This window comes from Xiphophorus hellerii, chromosome 4, assembly GCF_003331165.1.
Source record: "Xiphophorus hellerii strain 12219 chromosome 4, Xiphophorus_hellerii-4.1, whole genome shotgun sequence".
Lineage (NCBI taxonomy): Eukaryota > Metazoa > Chordata > Actinopteri > Cyprinodontiformes > Poeciliidae > Xiphophorus > Xiphophorus hellerii.
The window spans coordinates 12092769-12117511 of record NC_045675.1 but is presented as its reverse complement, the minus strand read 5'-3'; the positions used below and the strand labels follow the sequence as shown (position 1 = coordinate 12117511).

Here is a 24743-nt window from a genome sequence, read left to right as displayed (position 1 = left end):
TGACTGGGGCAGAACCAGTTACAGCCAGAAACCTCCACCGTAACCTGACATGTAGTCAATATCTAAAAAATATGCAGCAAATAAGATGGAATTACAACAAAAGGAATCAATGAAAGAAAAAATTACACCACTTATAGTTTCCACGCTTTAGGCAATCAGTAGTTTATGTGTGTGTTGCGGTGTGGGGTTTGGTGAGGGTCAAAGCTATAACGATATTTTTGAGGTATTGAATAAATGTTATGGCTACATTTTGCTGCAGCAGACACTCATCAGAGCCGAGGTTCAGAAAGCTTTATTGTTTTATTTTCTGAAGACCTGCAAGTTACCTTGATGTCCCACAAACTGCTGGACGGCGCGAAGCGGCGTGCTCATGAACGCAGCGTGTGGCCTCACACGTGTGGCGCGCATTTTTCTAGTTTTACTAAAACACAATTAGCTTCACAGCATGACATAGTGTTAAAAAAAATGCCTCTCTGAGCGTGCGATTGTTTGTTTGGCCATATCACTGGGAGTACAGAGTCTGTTTCTGTGTTCGTGTGTCCAGGAAATGAGCATCAAAGCTGGAGTTAATTACAGGCCTTGAAGGCTGCAGGTTCGTAATGAGTGATAAAAGCTGAGGGAATAAACTCAGACGTACGAGACTTAGCAGAATCAACAACAAAACAAACTGCTTTTATGTTCTCACACTCGCCTAAGATACACCTCGGCCTGTCGCCATAAAAAATTTTGCTGGCAAATGAAGATGCTGCAATAATTTATAATAAATTCTACTATTGTTGTTGTCAGACCATTTTGAAGTAATATATTGATGATGGAATAATAATGCAAAGACCTTTAAACTTTAATTTAATAAAAAACAACATTGGAAGATATTTAAAAATCCAAAATAAAACATGAGAACCAAAACAATAAATAAAACAGAAATAAAACCCAAACACAAGAGGAACCATAAACAAAATGGGTTATAAATCACAAAATTATACTTAAAAATATGTTATCAGGCTCGTTTTACTAAATGATTAATTGCTTATTGTGACAGGGTTAGCTAGAGCTAATTTTTTTGTTCAAGATTTTTCTTCAAGAAAATAAAATCATGACGGGAAATAAAAGCAAAATGGAGAAAATCTAAAATTTCAAAAGGCAAACGAAGCTTGCAGCTCAGATTTGAGTTAAAAAGTGAAAAAGATTTTAAGGCATTTTATCTATTAAAAAATATGCCATAAATGGTCAAGTGAAGAAGTCTGAAAAAATGAGCTGTAGCTTGCACACGTAACAAACCAGCACTCTACCAGGGGATTTAAAAGCTCTCTGTGGGGAGCACAGCCTGCTTTTAAACATCCACAGTCGTGAATTCCAGTTTCTGACAACAATTAAAATTTGAAACCCAAAAATTGTCACAGCATTATTAGTTTGCACAATAGTTCACCTTTAAGACTGTCTTCAAAGTCGCAAGACTCTGAAGGCACATTCGTTTTTTTAAGCATATGTATATGTGGCTGAATATAAACATACAGGGAATATATATTGCAAAATGTTTGATAGAGTCTTTACTGATATATCCAGGCAGTTTTTATCTGCAGTGCCATTTGAAGTTTAAAATAAAACATGCAGAGCCTTAACTGCTCCTTAAGCAAAGCTAAAAAAGCCAAAGGGACGTTCATCTTGGCTGAATTCTCTAAAGACAGATGCTGAGCGGCGGTACAACCGCGGTTTGACATGTTTTTGTTTTCACTGCCTTGAAACTAATGAAAGAAGTTTTAGAAATGGATGAAAGTAGTGGAGGAGTCACTGTTAGAGAGATAGCAGAGAAAACAGGCAGATTATAGCCCAGATATTTAATGCTTTTCAGCCTGTGTGTGTTGGGGTGTGCGTGCATGGGGTAGGGGCCACACGTCTTCCATCAAGTCTTTATATTTGACACCAATCTCTCACTCAGCGTCTCTTTGGAACATGTGCAAACACACACCGCAGATAAAAAACAAACATCTAAAAGCTCTTGTCTTATTTATAGAGCAAAGCATTTGATTGAAAGCTAGATGACACCAGTTTCCACAGGTCTTTGTTATTTTTAAAGAACACAGACAGAAATATTGACAGGCAGTCTAACTTGAGATGCTTGTTCTAATTTCAGCCGTGTGCTGATGCCTTTTAGCTGGAGGCTGAAGAACAAAGAAGAGAAACATTCACAGTAGGCGAGTGTTATCAGCAAACTATGACAGCGCCAATCAAAGATGTGAAATGTTAAAACATGGGAGTTCTCTTTAGGTTCTTTAACTGTTGGGGAAAATGATTGTGTAACACAAACCCAAAGCCCAGATCATAACACCGCCTCCACTTTCTGAACAGAAGCTGGAAGGTATTATAGCATTCCTCTGTTGCCTTTGACAAAAGACAACAAGCCATTTCTCCAGCTAGCGCTAGACTTCGAGGTTTGTTTAGATTGTTTTTACCCAGAATGCCCTGAGTTATAGTTTGCTTCCTGCTTTTGGAGCGGTTTCCAGTCTGCTTGCATTCACATATGCATTCAAACCACACTAGAGTTCACTTCCACCAAATCAAGACCTGGTTTTTTGACGGTCGCTTTTCTGATCGGCATCGGAGTTCGATTGTGCATTCACACTTCCCCAAAAGAACCGGACAAAACAAGGAAGTGGACTAAGCAAGGCTGGTGTGAATTCACCCAAACTTTCTCTTTCTTAAAATTTAACATGAGCTCTTCAAGTGGCTGTCTGCGCCTCGGCTATGCCTCATTTCCACTGAGCGGTACGCTTTTTCTTAGTCTGGTGTATTCAGAGCGTTTTCACTCCCAGTTGGACTCTCACTGGGCAAGGCGGGGTTAAACCAAAACGCCTAAAATGGTGTCATTCTATTGCCTGCGACAGACTGGACGCTCTATTCTGATGCTTGTTTCAAGCAGTGATGTTTTTTTTTGCCATTGTGTGTAGGCCTGTCACAATAACACATTTTGCTGGATGATAAATTGTCCCAGAAGTTTTTGTAATAAATGATAATAATGTTGTTTTGAGACCACTTTCAAGTAATGGTATGGTAATGGTGGTGTAGGCCATTTATGTTGAATTTTTGTAAATCGTAAGTTCTATCATTTTAATTTTTGTTGGCCAGTTATATAATACTTAAGTTAGTTTAGAAACAAAATCTGTAATTAATTTATATATTTGGAATTGTTTAGACTACGTAGGTAACTTTTAGACCCTCCTTTAATTAATTTAAGTGATTAGAAACACACTGGGTGTTTGGTGGAGGCTCTTCTGTTTGGTAAATGTCCGGTGTGATGACAGGAGGTTTCTGTAAAATTATTTTTTTACCACTTTTTGTACTTGAAGTATCAGACTAAGTTAACTTTTATTTTCAACTAAATTGTAAGAGAATTTTAGTTATTGTTTTAACTATATTTTTGCAAGAAATAAAGTTGTTTTTTTGGGTTTTTTTTTAAACAATCAGTCGGAAGTGCAAGAACCAAGCATGTTGCCACCCACAGCCTTTCTTGGCATTTTGGAACATTAGAAGGCCGCGACAAATAGTGTAATAACGCAAGTTCACATTCTCAGAGATCAGTAAACTTTAATTTATAACAAACATTTAACACTGGAACTGGAAAACTTTTTAAATATCCAAAATAAATAAACAAAACAACAGAAACAACAAATCAAATGTGTTATGAAGTCTCTGTAAGCAAAATTGACCTTCAAAGAAGGGTCTAATTGAGACCAATTCAACACACTGAAGACTTTTGACATTCAGTTTTTGTTAGAAAGAGAGAAAAGAGAAAATTATGCAAATGGAAATTATTGAGCTAGTTTCAATTTATCATTTGATTAAGCTTATTGTGATGCCAGTAGCTTCGTCCTGTCGTACCAGGTGTGGTGTGGTATGAGCCGCTTTCACAATGGAAATAGACAAAATGGCCTCCCGACTCTTGCCATGCCTCTCAGTGGAAACAAGACATTAGGCCCAGTTTAAGATGATTGTTGACATGATTGTTGACTGCATGAAAAAGTTTCACATGTGGTGAAGATCACCTTCTCAGCCTCACATGGGCACAGGGTGACATTTTTCTCACTTTGCTCTTCTGAACTGGCAGGATGGAAACCTTCTTGGTTTCAGATTTGACTAACACCCACACACACACCCCACACACACACACACACACATGCAGTCTTGCATGCAGCTTTTCTGCATAATGTGTGAAAGCAACGCCCTGAAACCGACACGTTTCCAAACATCCGATGCGTTTTTCCCCAAAGCTGTCCCAGCAGACAGACTGATAAGAAAGTGTGTGAATCCGGTTATATAGGCGGCATACAGATGACTGCTTTAGATGACAAACCAAGAGGAGCGGATGAGAGCTGGCCTCCTCCTTTCACCTCCACTCAATTTATTTCCCCATCTGCTTCTTCCAACATCTGTCTTTCTACCTTCCATCTAATTCCTTTCACCTTCTCTTCCACCGTCTTGTTTCTCATCGTTCAAATGTGTTTCTGTCCCTCCTTTCTTCCTCCTCACACAGATTGTTTTTCTGTATCCTACCAACATCTATCCCGCTCCTCCCAAACTGTGTTGTTTTCTTTATCTCCTGCTGCTTCACACCCAGGTGCCTGGAAAAAAATTGCAGACAGCTGTATCATTTGTAAACCGAGTTATCTGCTGTATGCAGGGAATCCACCTCCACATGTGTGTGTTAGTAATCATCTAAAACGCACATCTGTTGGCAGAAATTAAATCTTGGTCCTCAGGAGGGTTAACATAAAAGTTGTATGCTGAGCTTCGGCCTCGTGTAGCACAGTTAATAAAAATCTGTTTTTTCTCCCTCCATTAGAGGAGTGGAGTCAAGAAAAAGAAAAGAGTTCAGAGTAGGGCTGGGTGATGTATCGAGTATACTCGATGTATCGCGATATTTTCAATTTACTATAGTTAAAATGGCTATATCGCAACTATCGAGTATAAATTGTCGGTCAAATAAACTTTCGCCGTCAAATTCACTGCGAGTATGGTTTATCCAACTCCCTATGAATGCATCACTAGTTCCTCCCCCAGATTAGTACCACAAAAACTTTGATTTTTATTGCAAAATATCACAAAATGCTGGAGGAACTGAAAAGATGCTCAATATTATTATTTAACTTTAAGAATTCATTGATATTTTAACAGTTTTTGAGCAGGTTTTATCAATACATTTTGGCACAACCAACCCTTTAATCCAGATCTTGATCAAATCATGATCTTGATTTGGCCCAAAATGAGTTTGACACTCCTGCTCTAATCGTTATCATATGAATTTATTCTCTTAAAGGTTTCAGTTCTTGTCTTGTTGACCAGTCTGGGTTCATCCTGCAGCTACATACTGATGGTTACTGACTGTGTGTGTGTCTTGATGTTCATTGGCTCCTTCGGCAGCCCTCCTGCACCCGCGCTTCAGAGCTCAGGATCTCTTGTGACTTCTTGTTTGCATTTCAGTGAGAATGTCACACAGCCATGCTTCTTTCATTAGGCTTCATTCTGGTCGTTGGAAATTCAGCTGCCAGGCATTTCACTGAGATCAAACCACATCTGCTCGTACTTCTCCTGGTTATTCCCTTTATCCTGGCTCTTCTCATGCTTCACAGTAGCTTTTAAGTTTCTTGTGATGACCTTCAATAAACTGCAGTATAGAGTTGTACAACTCATCTGTCTGGAACTATTTAAATTATGCATAGTAGGGATGTGAGATATGGGATGGAATTCATATCCCGATATCTAGTGTGATGCGTTATACAACTCTAGAAAAACATTAAGAAACCACTTAAAATGATCAGTTAAAGATTTTCCTCTTTATAGGTAGATGATTGAATAAAATGAACATTGCTCTTTTATTCTATGAACTACTGACAACATGTCTCCAAAATTCCAAGCAAAAATGTAATATTTATTAGCAGAAAATGAGAAATTGTCAAAATCTGCAAATCAGATCTGAAATAATGCAAAGAAAACAAGTTCATGTTTATTTAGAAACAACAACACTAATGTTTTAACTCAGGAAGAGTTCAGAGATCAATATTTGGTGAAATAAAAATGAGGTCTTCAATGATGTTCAGTGCAGAGCTTTGCATCACGATATGCTGATGATATGCAGAAATGTTTTAAAAACAGAAATGGAAAAATACTAATTGAGTGGCTTACAAATTGTTTTTGTTAACAGCGACTTTAGTATCCATTGTATTTGTTGTTTTGGATATTTAAGACATCTTCCAGTTCCAGTGTTAAATGTTTGCTAGAAATGAAAGATTGTTGATCTTTGAGAGGGTATGCTTGAATTATTATACCATTTATTGCAATTTACCAATTATGATAAACGGTATTTGTTATTGTGACAGGTCTAGCTCCAGCTTATTCCTTCAGACCCCATGCTGTGTGTATCACTTTAATAATGAAACCATGAGGAGACTCGTTCCATATGATTCCCCTCAGGTTGAAGATGACTCGAGATGCAGCTGGTTTCTTTCTGTCCGTCTGTCTGTCACACACACATCCTTGTACTTCTATGCAAACTGAGGACTTGGTATTGATTTGCTATTCATTTTAGGAACTGCATGTATGCCTACATGTCTCAACAATAACCATTACTAGTCTATTCCTGACCTTAACCAAAACGTAATTCACACCATACCTCTAAGTCAGTGGTGTCCAAAGTCAGTCCTGAAACATGCAGGGATGCCGGCTCTTCAGGACCGACTTTGGACACCACTTGCTCTAAGTCTAACTAGTAGAACACAGTAAAGCTCACACCAAATGTTTGAAGACTGGGAAAAGGTCCTGACTTTCCACAAATAGCCTCCTTTTGTTGGTAATTATTGTGAAAGTGGTCCTCTACAGTTCAATTTCCAGTTTACAATAAATCCACATCTTGACGTGTCTCCGTAAGCCATGGTCTGTGGTGTCATACCCACGGCCAACAGTAGGTGGCAGTGGTGACTCTCAATTATTATTTCTTATACTCTTTTACTTTATACATCCCAACAGTTGTGAAGATCCTGAAGAAGCTCTTTACTATTGTAAACTAATATTACTTGGACTTGCTTCCTCTGGTTTGAATATTTCAGGAATATTTCCTGCTGCAGGAAACTGAAGACTTGAGCCAAGCAGCCCAGCAACAACCAAATATGTGATCAAAAACAATCAAGAAAGAAAATTATATATATATATGTACCATTTCAGAGTGAAATTTTCTGTGCTGTAGTGGGAAGAGTTCACTCTGTGACTGTTAAGATGCATGAAGTTGCTAGCTGGAACAGAATCTCCTGCAGCTTTTACTCATGGGGAATCAATTACCATGCTGCACACTCCAACAGGGATATGCTGAGGTAGGCCTAATTAGATGTCTCACAGCAAAGACTTAACAAAACTGACCACACACACACACCCATGCCCACACCCGCACACCCCCACCCACACACACACCACACACACACACACACACACCCACCCGTACACCCCCACATGTAAGAACACAGATCTGTTGAATTGCATATTAATGGAGCAACCAGCGTCTCCCAGTTCCTCCAGTTCTGATGACTGGCAGCTTCTATTTATATCTATCCGGTTCTTCTAGTTCTTCTGTTTTCTTTGTGTTTGTTTGGCCCGCATTTTTTCTGGACCTTCCGTACAAATTAACTTCTGCTTCAGGCTTTGATCGTAAAATAAAAACATCTTTCTTGGGCTTGTTTTTCTTTCTTTTTTTTCATAAGGAGGGATAACAAAGGAGTTTTATCTTCTCATTAGCTGTAAGTAGAACTGCATGATTTTAGGAAAACATACAGAAAACGTATCACTAGTATTGAAACAGCATATGGTTTGTGCTAAATAAACTATTAAAAAACTTTTATTATCAGGAAGAAAAAAAAATCATTGCCATTTAAATTTGTCATAAGGATCAACTTTAAATAATGGTGTTTGTAAATGCAAAATATCTACTTTTAGGCTCAGATTATCCCATTTGCTGTTTTTAAATAATGTTTTTCATGAAAGGCGTCAATAAATTTAAAATGTTTTGCAATTTTTGTCTGGTTAATGAGTCGCCACGACTAGTTATCAGCTACCAAAGATTAGGTTTTTTGTTGTTTACTCGTTGATGAGAGGAAATAAACCAAGTGAAAGCAAGAGAAAATATTTTTCACTGCTTAACACAAAATGGAAAAAAAATCCACATAATGTAAATCAGTTTTATTTCAACAAAATAAATACTTTTAATATGCAAAACTGTGGATTTCAACTATTTCCAAACAGGCCTTTTTAAGTCTACTTTCTTCCTTACAATTACACATTAGTGGAGTTTCTCCCACATTTTCATAGAATACTGATGAATATGTATAGTCCAACCAACAGATACAAAAACAAGGACAATTTATTTAAATTTATGCTAACCAGAACAACAAAACGTTGCTCTTGAGATGCCTTTGAGATGACAAATGCCTCTGCTTAACCAACAGATTATACAGATGTTGGCTGTCAGGGATGTGATCACTGATTTAAAATATATAAATAAAAGCTGTGAAATATCAGGAAATGAGCAACCTAATGAGTACAGAGGGAAAGCAGCAAAAGAGGAAAACAATTTGACATTGAGAGGAAGAGAAGGAAGGCATTAATTCAGTGTTCTGTATGCTACTAATGAAACCTTTCTAATGTTATTCATGAGTTTTCCTGCTGTGCCTACAATCCAAGCATGGACCTTCCATCCCTTCACACAACATCTGACTGAGACTCAGAGAAGAACAGCTAAAGAAATGATGGAGAAGGAGGAGGAGTTCACTCACAAAACCTGGCTGAAGACCAGGCAGGTCATTGACAGCTCTGCGTGAAAATGAGCAATTTTTAAAGAAACAAATAGAGTTGTGTTGCAGAATACCAACAAATTGAGGCTTGGGAAGTCCGTTTCTCATATCGTGAATATTGCATTTTCTGCTTGTTTTGTTGGATTTGTCCCTCTTGTTATTGTGGACATCTATATTTGGATGGTTAAATCAGTGTTCATAAACATGGCGTACTGCATAAAGCTGCACACGCTGCCGGACTCTAGTTGTGTGCTGCCCGCAAGACAAAGACGGGCCATCGCTGTGTGTTTGAGTCATGAAATAGAAAGTCCAGAACGTGTGTGATTCTTCCTGAACCAGATTTGTATTAAACATTCAAGCGAAAGACTCTTGGCTGGACTGCTGAGCCAGAGGATAAAAACAAGGTTTTTATTATTGAGGTTGTGACAGTAAAATATTTCAGATGGTTTTGAAATCAGATTCAGAATAGATTTTCCTGCTGTTTCGTTCTCACGTGGCGTATGGAAAGCTCTTTTAGTGCCATGAATTTCTTCAAAGACAGGAATTGTAAAATTCTATATATTCAAGATACAATCCTTTAGGCCTGCTGGAAAGCATAGATTTTGGGATCATGATAATTTATCTGTATCTGGTAACCATATGTTGGCATTTTGTCCCCTTCTGCTTCCATTTTGTATCCATGTACTTTAAGCATGTCAGCTTAATTATCTTGCTTAAGTATTTTTGATGAATTATGGAATTGGATTTAAGCATAAAAATGTACAATTGTTGTTTATTATTTTTTAGAAATTGTGGAGTACTCAGTACCTTCCATCAACATTTAACTACTTTTAAAAACTGACGTACTTATTACTTTAGATCAATATTTAGCTTTGTACTTTTAATATCGGAGCAAGACCCTGAGAAACTCCTGTTAGTTTAAAAATTTAGAGCAAACTTAGAAAGTACCAACTACTTAACAACCCAGAACAAGAACCAAACATGGAGATCCAACATTTAGTTTTATACCTACTAATAGAAACAAACATGGAGAACCAAAACTTAACTTTACTTTGTACAAATCTAGAACTCAGCCTAGAACAACAGGAACCAACATTTAGTTTTATACGTATACTAATAGAACCAAAAATGGAGAACCAACATCTAGTTTCATCAGAACAAGAATCCAGAGAAACCCATAATTCATAAATTATGGACTTCTTCTTATTAAACATGAGGAACCAATATGTAGTTTTATACTTTTTGCCTTTTTTTTTAGTTTTGTTGTTTTGTTTGTATTTTCTTCTAATTCATGTAAAGCACTTTGAACTGCCTTATTGCTGAAAATGTGCTACATAAATAAAATTACCTTATCATTTAATTTATTTTTGTACTATTTTCTGCTGACAGAACGTGCTGGAACTCTGCTTAGGTTGCCAGGTAACGGGGCTGGGCCTTCCTGTGGTTGCTAGGTAACAGGGGAGTGCCAGTTGAGTGTGACTTAACATTTGTAAGGTTTTAATGTTGTTTTAAAGACTGCCGAAAAAAACATTAACTTGTTGCCAAAAAATGACTGGGTGTATTTTTTTTGAGTACTTGGGCTAGGAACAAGCAGTAGCGACCTGAATGGAAACAAAAAAACATGCAAAATATGAATTTTTCATAACGTACAGTGTAGCTCTGGTACTATAAAATGACCTCCAGAGGAACAACACTACTGGTAAAGTTTAGTCTTAGAAATATGTGTGGAGCTGAAAATTGATTTCTTGTTTGTTGTGTGTGGTTCTTGTGGCTTCCAGCTCCAGGTCTATGAGATGCATGACAATTGATCTATCCGTGTTTGGGTCTGACTTTCTGTGATCCGTTGTTATGGCTTCGCATCAAACTACAGGCATGTGTTTCTTAAACTGTGGGTGGCTTTCCTGTTTCTGTTCAATCTCAATGTGACATGAGTAACTCTGTTTTCATGAAGGGTGACACAATAAATTTACCAGGATCAGGATCCAAGCTGGAGAAGGTTGCTGCAAATCAGGCCCAGCGGCAACGATGGGGTGGAGGAAAACTAAGAGACAGATGGTGAGGAAATGGGTTAAATGCAGAATAGTGAAAAGGAGAGAAGAGTGTTTTGGAAACTTGCGCACGGCGGCTGCCACCTCCGGCTAAACACAACAGTCCAGTCTGGTCCCACGCTGATAGAGACACACTTAACTCCTGTTGTTGGAGGCAACAGCCTTCGGTTACAGCTGAACCGTGTGTGTGCACACACTCATATTAAATCCCTTCATTTTGCTTCAAGGATCTCATAATGTCCTCTGCAGCATTTATAGCGGCGCCCACTCTAATAAAAAGTGCCATACTTTGTCTGATAAGCCGCGGGCTAATGTATTAACATCCATCATAACATGTTCTCCATTACTTCGTTTTGTGTGTGTACGCTCATATTAACATCCATTGTCAGATCTAATTACTGGTACTCCATAATTTTCTTCCATTTTACCCGGATGTAATAAACCATAAAGACGTGGGGCTTTTTTTTGTCTACACTGCATGCACAAATCTAATAAAAGTGAGTTTTTCAGCAAACCTGAAAGCTCACTGGACTTTTCAGGTGCTTAAAAATGTCATTTTAAGCAACCAAATGGGATATTTATTTATCTTTTTAATTTTTTTTAAAGTGATATCTTGCATTGATATATGAAATTTTGGGATTTTTTGTTTTGGTAGAGCAGCTTGTGGTGGAAGGTTTGGAGTAGTTGAACTTTTTAAAACCATCTGCAGGATTAAATCGTATTAAAAAGAAAACATCGTAATGTGATCTGCTGGTGAAATATTTTATGTGCGTCCTGCTACATCTGGTGTTAAAACCAATATAGCATTTCAGACAAAAACATCATATTGGCTGTTATCAGATAAACACACTTTGCAGTTTCAGGTCCTGAAATTGCCAGCATCTCAAATTGGACTTATTAGAGATGCGGTGGGATGACATTTAAATGGGCAGTATTCTGTAAAATTACTTTTTTGAGCTTTCTCTTGTGTTATAATGTTATTGCCTAGTTATAACCATGCCTGAATGTTGCTTTGATTCCTTCATGCATGTTTTCTTCCTTGAGGAATCGTTGAATCTCCCATTGCAACCATTAGGATTCCTAAACAAAGTCTCTCATCAATACAAACTACTTCTCAGTCCAACGCACCTGAGAACGATCGTAAACTGCTGTGATGAAGTGTGTTGGAAAGAGTAGGAGCTCCTTAAAGAGACACAGACCCAATTTCAAGGCATTAATTTACAAAGTCAAATTTCTTTTAAGTTATGTTTGATATATACAGCATTTTGAACTCAACGTAGTTGACTCGATTGTGCTGTAAAATGGCACTTTATTCCTGGAAAAATAATTGCTCCTCTTTAAAAAGGCTGTTCAGCTCAAAAAGCCTCTAATGTAGCTGAATTAAAACACTTGTGCAAAGAACAGCTGGTCAAAACTCTCCTCCACTGCGATGTAAGAGCCTCATCACCAGTTACCACAAAACACTTGATGGTTGCTGCTGCTGCCAAGTGTGGCACAACCAGTTAGCATTAGGGAGTGATTCATTTTTCATGAAGGCTTATGGTTTACAAATAGGCCTGTCACAATAGCAAATTTTGCTGAACGATTAATTGTCTCAAAAATTATTGCGATAAACGATAATATTGTTTGAAGACCTTTTTACACTGATTTAATGGAAATGATGTAATAATGCATGCGATTGCCTGCCAAAGATAGATACACTTTATTTTCAAAAGAATATTTAACACTGGGGCTGATAAACAAAATAAACAAAACAACCAAAAACAAAAATAAAATGGATTCTTAGTCTCCATTAACAAAAAACCTAAAGAACATAAAGCCAAAGTGGAAATAAATACTGCATTCAACCAAAAGAGTGCAGATTATGAAGTCTGTATATTATGTTGCCCTTCAGTAATACTTAGATTTAAATAGAGAAGATGGGCACATCGACTACCTGATGCAATAATTCACACTACTTGATTTTTTGCTCCTATTTTTCCCCTTACAACAATCTTAAAACGTTGGTCTTTATAAGATTGTGTGGTGTGTTACGGTAGATCGTCGTTGCCGCTCCAATCTAAATCAGGGTTTTTTCCCCGACTCTGAGCGCAGAAAGCGGAGAATCCTCCGCGCTTTCTGAGGGGAAATTACGGAGGGGAATCCCAAACAGCTGACACGACGCAACCCAAGTCCAGACAAAGGGAGGAGTTGGAGCGAAATTTCTACCACAGTTGATAAACCTGGTAACTTTTCAGCTGTTCTTCGTTAACGTGCCGTAAATAGGTTATAATGATTTTCATTCAGTCAGGACTTTACGCTGACACTAGCCACATGCATTGCAGGTAGATTGTAGTAAAGCATTGATTAATGCCTGGTTTTAAAATTAGTTAACTGAACTTGTAGCCATTATTTTGTGCCCATTGTTGGACTCCACACGGCAGGACCGAACCCGATCGAACCGTAATACCTAGGATTTCTGTCGGCTAATGTGGTCTCAGGTTTTGAAAATGGGCCTGACAGCTCTAAGATCGTGTCAGTGTGCGCTGGGCTTTACACTAAGGAAATGAGGAAGGGAGGAGTCAGTGGAGAGCACCGGAGTTGAGCCTTTTTCATTCAGTGTCATTAACAGAAAGAGAAAAAGGCCGGTAGAGACGATAATGCCGATAATTAAAATGACGTCGATAGTTTTAATTTATCATACGATTGATTGATTTACCGTTTATCGCGACAGGCCTAGATATACATATAATCCATGATGTGAGAGTGATATACTGTTATCAGGCTCCAGGGTTTATTTGTGTTCTAAACACAGTGGTGGAAGGTTAAACTGTGATTTAATGCATTCACTTAATTAAAGTAGTTTGAATTCTAAGATAGTTATGCCAGTTTACAACAACTGTAAGATACATGCCCATGAAATATGTCACTGTGTGTGATTAAATATGCATATAAAGTGCAGTGAATTGAAGGTACATGTTACCTGAGGGAATTGTGACAAAATATAATGTTATGGGATTATTTCTGGTTTAAGGAAAGCTAATGTTGATGTCTATGATGGAATATGTCTAATGTTTACAGTAAGTTACTGAACTATAAATTGGACTGTATTGACAGTTAAATGAGCTGGTTTGTTCAATAAATAAGCTGAGAGAAATTGGAGTAACACGGAGTGCCTCTCCCGTGTGCTCATTTACATGCTGTTTTTCAGCTTCATCTGCTGCTGACGGGTCCGGAATCCTGGTACCCTTTACCCTAGTCTGAACTGAATATTTAGTTCAGAGACAAATATTTGCCTTGTTAGCCAAATACTTAGCTCAGAGCTAAGTATTCAGCTTGCTCAAGGCTTATCATTTAGCTCAATATAATATATATAGCTTGGTCACTAAATCTTAAGCTTAAATAAATATTTAGCTTAATGCTAAATGTAGTTTGTAAACTAAATATTTATTGTTTAGCCTGACAGGGCTCCATGGGTTAAAGCCTGGCCACCAGGTGCTTGCCAACGTGCCCCTCCTCCAGAGTGGGGCCCACGTCCAGGAGAGGGAACACTGTTTCCATTGGTGGTCCTCATCATAAGGGGTATTTGGGCTGCACTTGGTCTGGTTCCTCACCTAGGACCTCTCTGCATTGGGTGACCCTACCAGAGGCATGAAGCCCCTGACAGCATAGCTCCGAGGATCACTGGGACACTCAAACCCCTCCACCACGATAAGGTGGCAGCCCATGGAAGGGATGTGTATATGTGTGCATGTTGGGGTGGGTGTGTGTGTGCATTTATGTATGTGTGTATGTACAGTATATGTATGTAACATTTATTATTTAAGAATGAGAGAGAACGAGAGAGAGAGAGCAAGAAAGAGTTGTATTTTTTTCATTTTTTTTCAACATGAGGAAATAAGCACAATGTGGTGGCAGGCACATTTTTAGTTTTTTATTCTCTAGTGGCCTTTATTAAACAGTAATTGAACAGGAGATTTGGAGGAGAGAGAAGGGACTGACATGCAGCAGATTACCCAAGACTTGGAATTGAACCCGGGATAACTGTGTTGAGGTCTACAGCCTCTGAAGATGTTGAGCATCCTATCGTTCTTCTCTTTTATACCAGTAGACTACACATAAGCTCAACAACACATAGGTTTCTATTTATAGCAATGTATTCATTTAAGAATCGATTTTCCTCACTAACAGTAATAATTTCTGATTATCTTCTCTGTTTCATGGATTGTGCTTCGTTTTTACTTTTTCTACTCAGTTTTTCATGTTAAATTGCACTTTTTTTATTAAGTTTGTTATATTATATTGAATACATTTTTCTAAATAAAGACTAACAGAAAGATCACACAGTTCCTTTCATTTTTGATAAAGCCTGTTTTTTCTTATAACAAACAAACCAGATAGAACAAGTTTGGGCTTCTTCGGGGTCCAGAGTATGAAATTATGATTACAATTATCATCTAATATTATGTACAGATGTAATTCTAACCTTAATTTAACACCCGGGGACCCTGAAGAAGTCCAAACTTGTTAAATCAGCTTTTTTATGTTTGGTATAAAAAAACAAACAGGATTTATCAAAGAAACAAAAAGATGAATGGACTGAACTTATGTAGTGCCTTGCTAATCATTTTGACCACTCAAAGCACTTCACACTACAGTCACATTCACCCATTTACACCGATATGCAGATCGGTAAGCAACAAAAGTGCCTTGCCCAAGGGGACCTTGACATGTGGCAGGAGGAAGCTGAACTCGAACTTACAACCTTCTGATCACAAGACGACCACTCTACCCACTGAGCCACAGTCACCCTGAAACCTTTTTTTAAAAAGCCACTGCATGATCCTTCTGTTAACCTTTTTTAAATTCCGGATTTAAACACATTTCACTACGAAAAAGTGCAAGTGCAACATAAAATGTGAGTAGAGAAGGTAAAATAAAGGACAAACCATAAAACTACAAAAACAGAGAGAAAATAAACAGAAATCATTTCTATTACAAGAAGAATTTTAATTCTTAAATTAATCGGTTGCTATAAATATTGAGCTATGTGTTGTGGCACTGTGCCATCTGCCACTAAAAAAGTGAAGGGAAAAGGGCTAAAGTAGAGGAAGCAGCCATCGTTGGGTAAGGAATAGTCTTAGATTTAGTGCTGATACCTCAAGACTTTTAGGTGATTTTTAAAGCAATTCTTGCAGTTTCTTGAACACTTTTGGGGGGCAATTTACATTGACCAATTGACCTAACCTACATGTTTTAGGAGATGTGGGGGGAAACCAGAGCACCTGGAGAAAACCCACGCAAGCACGGGGAGAACATGCAAACTCCACACAGCAAAGATCTGACACATCCTCCCTGTGAAGCTGCAGTGCTAACCACTGCATCACCGTGCTGCCCGCTTTTTTTCTATTTCAAATTCATCTTAGCGTTTGATTGTTTTTTGAATTGGGTTAAGAAGGGATCTTTGTTCTAGTTGGTTAATGGGGGGAAAAAACTTGCCTTTTTAATTTTTGTCATGACAGAGCGTCGCATGGCATGATAGTTAAAGTGAGACGTTCTTGATTTTCGTTCACTCTTTTCCTTCTTTTTTCTGTTTCTTCAAACACAGAATGTTTCGTAGTTTTTTCCAAACTGAAAGCTTTGGCTTTTTCCTTTTACCATCCTGCATGGATTTAGGATCTGGGTTGTCCACATTCTCCTGGATGGTTTCTACAGCGAACTCCGTCTTTGCCGTGGATTCCAAATCCGTGGAACAACCTGATGAGGTTTCTTCTGAGAAATCCTCCTCAGAAGAAACCTCTTGATGTAAAATGTCAACCTGGTCAGGTTGGCTCTCTGAATCTTTCTCCTTCTCTTGAAAATCTGTAAACTCTTGTGATGTTTTTTGTTGTAGATCTTCCTTCTCATCTCTCAGAGAGTTGGCAAGCTGAAGATCCTCATCTTCTCTTTCCAGTTTAATATATCCCTCACAACTTACTTGCTGATATTTTTCTGCTTGTTGTGTTAGTGCAGCAACATCCGTTTCATATCTACAATTCAGCTCCTTGTACAAACCTTTAATCTTCTCTAACTCAGTCTGCGCATCCCTTTCCTTTTCTTGCAGGAATTTCAGATCTTTTGCTGTGTTTTCCTGGAGGTCGGCATTCATGGCTTTTATGTTGTGGAGTAGCGCCAAGTCTTCCAAGTGAGCTTTTTTCTCCTCAGTTATTTGCATCTGAAGATTTTCCACCTGCTGTTGAAGTGAAGAATGACTTGCTTCATACTGGCCTATATTAGATTTTAAATGTTTTGTGAGCCCGTTGAATTTCTGCTGCAGAGTCTGGAACTCTTCTGTCATTGTTTCATAGAGATGATCTTGCTCAGCTTTCAGTTTGGTGATTTCCTCAAGGTCTTTCTTCGCTCTCTCTGAACTGGCTTCTCTTTCACGATCTATCTCTTTCTTGTATGTTTCTACTTGGGCTTTAAGTCCAGAAACATCTCTATCATACTTCCCGTCGAGTTCTTCATATGAACGTTTGACCTGGTCCAATTCGTCCTGCAAACTTTTTTCGCTGCTTTGCAGAAATTTGATCTCCTTTGACATTTTTTGAAACATATCTTCCTTTTCAGCTCTTAGATTTTCAAGGAGCTGTTGTACCTCACTATCCCTCTCTTCACAAAACGTTTGTATCTCAGCCTCCTGCCTCACCAGAGCAATGTCAGCTTCATACTTAGAGCAAAGCTCCTCGTAAGAAGTCTGGAGTTTGTCCAGTTCTTCTTGGAGGGCTTTACCTTTCTCTTTTTCAGCCTGGATTTCTGACGAAAATGCTTCCTGGCTGAGGAGATGGGCCGTCTTTAATTCGACAAAGTCTTGTTGCAGCATCTTCTTATTCTTATGTCTCACATCATTGTGCACCTTGGAAGCAAGGATCGCAGCGCTGACAGCTGCTGGATCACTAAGCTTCTCTACTCTCTCGAGTTCCCTCTTTGACTCTTTGGACTTGTTGATGAAGACTTCTTTGATAGCTTTCTGCCTTTTTAACTGGAGTTTCGTTTCTTCCAGCTCTTCTTCCATGTGGGCCAGTCGTTGGTTATCTTCAAACCTTTGGGCTCTCTCCATTTCCAAAAAAGCACGCAGCCTTTGGATTTCCTCGTGTAAAACATTCGGGTGCACAGGAGGGAACCTGCCTTGGGAGTTGTGCTGGAATCCCCTTCTCATCTGGGGTCCCATCTTTCCATTGTGGTATCTTGGGTTTTGATGAAACATTTTCCCTTAAATAGTTATCTAAAATCAGTCGGTTTCTAAATTACCTGAACGGTATTTGAAAAAGCTTTGAGTATGTCTGAACTGGTCAGCGATATAGCAAGCAATGAAAGATATGCAGAATTGTGTTCTGTACATATATGTCTAGTTGATGACATCACACAGACTGCCTCACTAGTGACATCACAGAATCTTCTTCTGCTGGTGGTGTTACATCATCTCACCAGTAAATTTCATGCTTTTTATTCTTGTTTATATTCAAAATAGTCTGAACACTGACACTAGCCACATGTACTGCAGGTAGATTGTAGTAAAGCATTGATTAATGCCTGGTTGTAAAATTAGTTCACTGGACTTGTAGCCATTATTTTGTGCCCATTGTTGGACACCACATGGCAGGAACGAACCCGATCGAACCGTTATACCAAGGATTTCTGTCGGCTAATGTGGTCTCAGGTTTTGAAAATGGGCTGACAATCGGCCGACAGCTCTAAAATCGTGTAGTGTGCGCTGGGCTTTACACTAAGGAAATTAGGAAGGAGGGTCAGTGGAGAGCACCGGAGTTGAGCCTTTTTTCATTCAGTGTCATTAACAGAAAGAGAAAAAGGCCGGAAGAGACGATAATGCCGATAATTAAAATGACGTCGATAGTTTTAATTTATGGTACGATTAATTGATTTACCGTTTATCGCGACAGGCCTATTTACAAAGCTTTCTTCTCTTAATAAAACACATCTTCATTTGGCTTTTGGTATTTAACTATTGTATTGTTTTCTGATCTGAATGTGTAAAATTAACCTTTTTGTTTTGGCTATTTAAATAAATATTAGAATTAAATTTTGCTTACATTCATACATATACAGTACTTATGTGATTTCTTTTTGAATCCATGAGTTTATGTTTTTCTTCTGTAGAGAAAAGTTAAGGTCTCTTTGATTGTTCATCTTGCTTATCCCAGATGTTTGTTTACGTTCTGCTGCATCTGTAGTCTTTATACATGCACAGATATATTTATGATTATCTAAACTTATTTCTTTATTAGTAAAAATGTTTCTTTATCTATAATTCTGTATTTTTAAAAAGAAAATGGGAGAGGATATGCGGCGTTTTGAGGAAATTGTTGATTTCACTACAGATTCAACTCTTTCGAACGACAAACTCAACTTCTGATGAACTGAGCGATGCTGCCGTTTTACAAATTCATATGATGTGAGAAAATGTTTCGATTGCAGTTTTGCAAAATACTCAAATGTTGATACGGCTGGAAGAAAACCACATGCTAGCACAAAAAAAAATAATTTTATCGAATTTATTTATTTATTTTTCTCAAAATTGTTGTCAATTTTAAGGTAATTGAAAAGGCAGCTACTGTGTTGGTAACTCAATTGTTGGTGTACTCTTGTGTTTAAAAGCAATACTATGAGCAGGGAAACTGGACTGAAACAGTAATTTTATGGATCTCAAACTCTCAATCAGTCATTCTGTCCTCTCCACCAAACAATCATTCTGTAAAATTAGATACTGCAGCCACTCTAACTGTGTAGATTATTTTCTGGGCTCATATTAACCTATGCACAGACACAATGTTACACTCTGAAAGGGGTTCCTGTGATTCACATCTGTGTGTGTGTGTGTGGGTGGGCTTGTGCGTGCGTGGGCGTGTGTGTGTGTGTGGGTGTGTGTGTGTGTGTGTGTGTTTAAGCAGTGGACTCCAGTGTCTGTAATTGGCTGCAGGGAGCGACGGATTCGGCTCCTGCTTGTTATCAGACTGAAGCCAAACTGTCTCACCCAGACAGACGCAGCAGACATTACATTTGCACATAAACACCACCAGTGGAGGCGCAGCTGTCACAGAACATCACTATGTGAGATGTTCTGACATTAACCATGGGGAGAGGGTACCTGAATGCATCATCATAGATTTAATAGTAATAGATATCTGATAGTTACAGATCAGTCAGATTAGTGCAACAAATGTAAAAGGACAAGATTAGCATGTTACTTGAAAAACGTCAAGACAGTGATTGACCGTTACTTGGGAAATATTGGTGCTTAGATAGTAAGTTACCAATGCACATTTAACACTAAATGTAATAAAAACCTGTCAGTAATAATCCGGTTCCACTGCAGGTCAGTTGAGTCATTAACTCTGAAAAATTACTCTTAAAATTGTTCTTGCCCTGGCCTAAACGATTTTAGTTGCAAATAAATGGATTTTTATTTATTTTCAGAAAAGCGTTACGTGAAGCGTTATTTTCCTGAAAGTGTCTGTGAGGCATTGAATATATATTTTTCTCTCCTGTCTAGACAAGAGACCTTGTTGAGATGTTCTCAGTGCAAGATGGCTCGCTACTGCAATGCAGCTTGCCAGGTAGGAGAGTCTTTGTGTTTATTATTCCTGATGTTAGGAACACACAATTATGTTCAAAAATTAAGATATACGTCCAAATGAGGCTTGTTTGCCCGATTAGAAGTGCCTTTTGAAAATTAAAACCTAAAATCAGATCTTTAACCTCTCATTTACTCCATATTTCTTTATTAAAATGTTTTATTTGTCAGATGTAATCTCTAATCCTGAATCAATCCTGCTCATTTCCCATTCAATGACCTTTGCCACACATAAAAGAATAAAAATAATCACGATTAAGATTTATTTTGAATTATGCAAACTTTTACTGATGAACCAAAGATTATTCCATGAAACAACATGGAATGTTGTTCCATGTTTTGTGTTTAATCCTCACAAAACATGGTGAGGATTAACTAATGAGCATTTAAGAGGAAAAAAAACACATTGAACTACCCGGACAGAACAAATTAATCTACAAATTATTTATAAAAGGATGGAGATTTTATTATGAAAGTATTAATGTTAAAAACTCAAATGACTGATTAAAATCTAAGGTTAATAAAAAGTTGGTTTGTCTCTAATACATCTGAAGAATCAGGATTTCTTATAGAGGGATTATCAGTCCACGTCAGTTTGGTATAATAATTTATTTTCTCACGCTGTGATAGACGGTTGTAGCACGCTGACAACATGCTAGCTAATGTTAAAACGGCAAGATAAATGTGGGTAACCATGGCAACAAGTGAACGTTTAAAGACCGCCCAGGTCTTTCCGCAGTCAAGTTTTCCTCGCGCATCAGCTGTGTTTACAAACAAATAATTCCTCTATAGTTTTGAGTTGTTATACCTACTTTGATTCAAAGGGAGAAGTGAAAAAGGAGGATGAATTTGAAGCCTGAGGAACGGTTTAAAGTGTCAGCTTTCCACACCAGAACCAAAAGAATGCCTAAGTTTGGTCCAAAATGGCTGCTCTGCCACTTCTCTCCCAGGTCCTACTGGGATTCTTAGATTTACGTTCACACACAGTGTTTTGCCTTAAGGAATGAACAAGATTACAAAGAAAACAATCAGTTACACTTCGATTGATTGCGAAGTTAGAGCTGTCTTGTCGTACAGCCATAGACAAAAATAAAATGTTATTTTTTTTCCTAACACTACTTTTAAATTGAGATTCAAAAATGATCTACATGTTCTCAACCTGTAATCAAAGGCTCCACTAATTCATTCATGAACAATCAATATGTTTCTATCAACTATGGATTATTTCAAAGCTTTTTGAATTTCTCTGCCAAATTTGCGAACATATCTTCACAGGCATTCAGACAAAACTTCAATGGAAATAAGAGGTTGTTCTGGCTAAATCTAAAGTCCTGAAAATACATTTTACATGGCATTGAGAAAAGCCTTTTTTGTATGTGAAAAGTTAAAACTGAAGCGTAATGTAATAGAAAGATGCCTGTGTGCATTTTATCCAGCAGTGTATTAAATGACCCTGTTCTGCAGAAACAAGCGTGGCCTGGCCATAAGAGAGAGTGTAAGTGTCTTCGCCGTCTCCTGCCCAGACTCCCTACTGACTCAGTCCGTCTGGCTGCGAGACTCAGGTTTGCTCTGGTAAGTTTCTAGAAATTATCCTTGTTAATTCTCACTCAGAAAACATGTGGAAACAAGATTCTATCTTTATTTATTTTAACCATGTAGCGTTCTGAAGTTTCAGTTTTTGAAATCCATTTGTTCCTAAAAATAAAATAAAACTGCAATCTAGCTACACCGGAAAGTGGTGTTTTGTAGTACACTAAAAGTATATAAATACGTGTAAAACAAAAATGACATTAATTATACTCTCCTTTGCTATTCAGTTAAATCCTCCTGAGACTGTCGGTAATGAGCTCTACACTTTAGAAGAACATGAATCAAGTAAGTATCTAATGTAAAACTTTGTTTTCATAGTTTATTTGCTATTGTTGTGACAGTTTGTTGGGTTCTGGTCATTTCCTCATTTGCCATTTCTTGTATTTCTTTTTGCATTTCAACTTTTTCAGCTACAAAATGGAGCCGTCTTTAACTGGTTGTTTTGTACCAATCATGCATGAGTTCATATCATTCAGGGAAATGCTTTATGACCTCTAATTAATTACCTTTGATTAATTAATTAAAGTAATCTTTTTTAACCTAAAATGAGTTTACACTAAGGAAATTATCTGTCAGCCAAAATGTGGTCATTGTTATTATTTGAGAGATTTTGATAGAGCTTCTAATTCTATATAGTTAATTTTAGTGAGATAAAAATTGGTTGTAATAGACAGATATAATGTAAACTTATAAATGTTTAAATAAAAGTTGGGGCTGGACGATATGAGTTTTTTATATCAGTCGAGATTAATAATTATTTATTAGTTTTTCATGTTAAATATCTGAATTACTGTCAATCTGGTGACATGAGATTTCTATTTTAGCCACAGTTTTCACTCCATGTCGTTGTTTTTTTATATTAAAAAAACCCACAAACGTCACAGTGGTCAGACATTAAACTGCTCCTGCGGCAGTTACTCTGCAGGTTGTTGCTAGGTAACCATAGAATGAGTGAGCTAGTTGTTGCTAGGTAACCAAAGAGAGAGTGAGTTGATTCCACCACTTATCTGGCCGTGAAAGCTAAAATCTTTCCTCTGCCTACATCCCCCAGAATGCTTCAATGAAATTATTGAATATTCTATCACACTTATTATCGATCGATATTGATCACAATACTCATTGTTACTGATTTATTGTCCTGCCCTAATAAAAGTTTTACATTCTTGCAGACTTGAATTCGATGTCTGAGCAGAAGAAGCAAGGGCTTTCTCAGCTGGCATCCATGTTGGAACTGTATGTACAACAGGAAGAAGATTCTGACCTGACACAGGAAGTGACATCAGCCCTGCCCCCTTCCTGCAGGGATCCACTTAGCCTCATTGCAAAGGTTGGTGAAATGAATATAAAACCTATTCTGCTTTCCGTAGCTCAAGATAAAAACACATAGAAGTGTTTCATCCTACAAAAGGAGAAATACACAACCTGCCTTCATTAGTTTAAGCCTCCACTCCTCAGTTATCTGTTCCACGCTCTGCTTCTGTAATTGTATTCTTCTGTGTATTCTCACAACACATCAAGTCTTGTTCATTCAAAACACACAAACCACCTTCACAAGGTTTTAAACTGCAGCGTGAAAGGATGCTTGTCTGCAATTTGCTCCTTCTGTATTACCTGTGGGCCTTTGCTGTTTCGCCGTTCTAATAAGTGTGGCTGTATTTTGTCCGTCTGTTTGCTGCTAGTGCACAAAAATTGGAAATTGGGGTTTTGACAGTAAAAATACCCTGCAGAATTACTTTCTTTTAAGTATCTCGGCATTTTTTTCTTGTTAATTCATGTTTATTCTGGAGATAAAATGATAAATTTAACATAAGCCCCCAGACATAAGTTTATTAAAATTAAAGCTGTTCTCTGAGTTATTAAATTTATAAATCTCTCATTAATCATTTTTGTAGTAAATGCAAAGATAATGGGCACAACTTTGAGCAACGAGTGCTCAACATATACATATAAGTAGTCTAAGAAATTACCTAGCTAAATTACTTGAGTAGAAAAGTATTTGGTGAAAAGGCTACTAAAGTACTGAGTAAGTTACCAAAACATTAATCATTTAATATTTTAAAATTGTTACACATCAGATGGACCAAAATATAAATTTTTGGTCTGTCTTATATTCTTTTTGGAAAGAATATAAATTGTGGTCCTGAACAGAAATTTTAATTTTGGTATATTAAAGGTCAAGATGAAAATTATCCATATAAATAACATAATTACAAAATAACAAAATTAGGCAAAGGAGAAATGTTCCAAATCAAGATTTAACCAAAAATCTGGTGATTTTTATTTTTTTAAACAAGCCTGTTTTTTTATTAATTGAAGTTACTCACAGTGGGTAAAAGATCCAGAAATTTAGAAATTTAGTAGTGATACTTCATTGTACGATTACTCAAGTAAAAGGGAAAACTACAGTGTAGTGAAAAGTATTTTTTTTAATTACTAAAGTAAATATAACTGAATAAATGTAACCGGCTACATTTAATGTAGATTGTTGACATAGAAATTCTTACACATTTGGGTTCATGTGAATATGTTGCCGTTTAATTCAGAGAGATTTTGATTTTTACTACATAAAGTATTTGTGCTTTTATCAAAGTTGCATCCTGATGTGACACAGAAAGGCTCTGCTTTGATTATATTTTTGTTTAACTTCTTAAGTGAAAAGTGTCTCAA

General features: G+C 37.4%; 1 protein-coding gene across 1 annotated transcript in view; it reads left to right on the top strand.

Moving 5' to 3' along the window:
- smyd3 (SET and MYND domain containing 3) overlaps positions 1 to 24743 on the top strand; it is a 74077-nt gene that overhangs the window by 2394 nt on the left and 46940 nt on the right. The window contains 4 exon segments of the mRNA XM_032560955.1: positions 20406 to 20469; positions 21951 to 22058; positions 22304 to 22361; positions 23246 to 23403. Of these exon segments, the coding sequence (XP_032416846.1) occupies positions 20406 to 20469; positions 21951 to 22058; positions 22304 to 22361; positions 23246 to 23403 (388 nt within the window).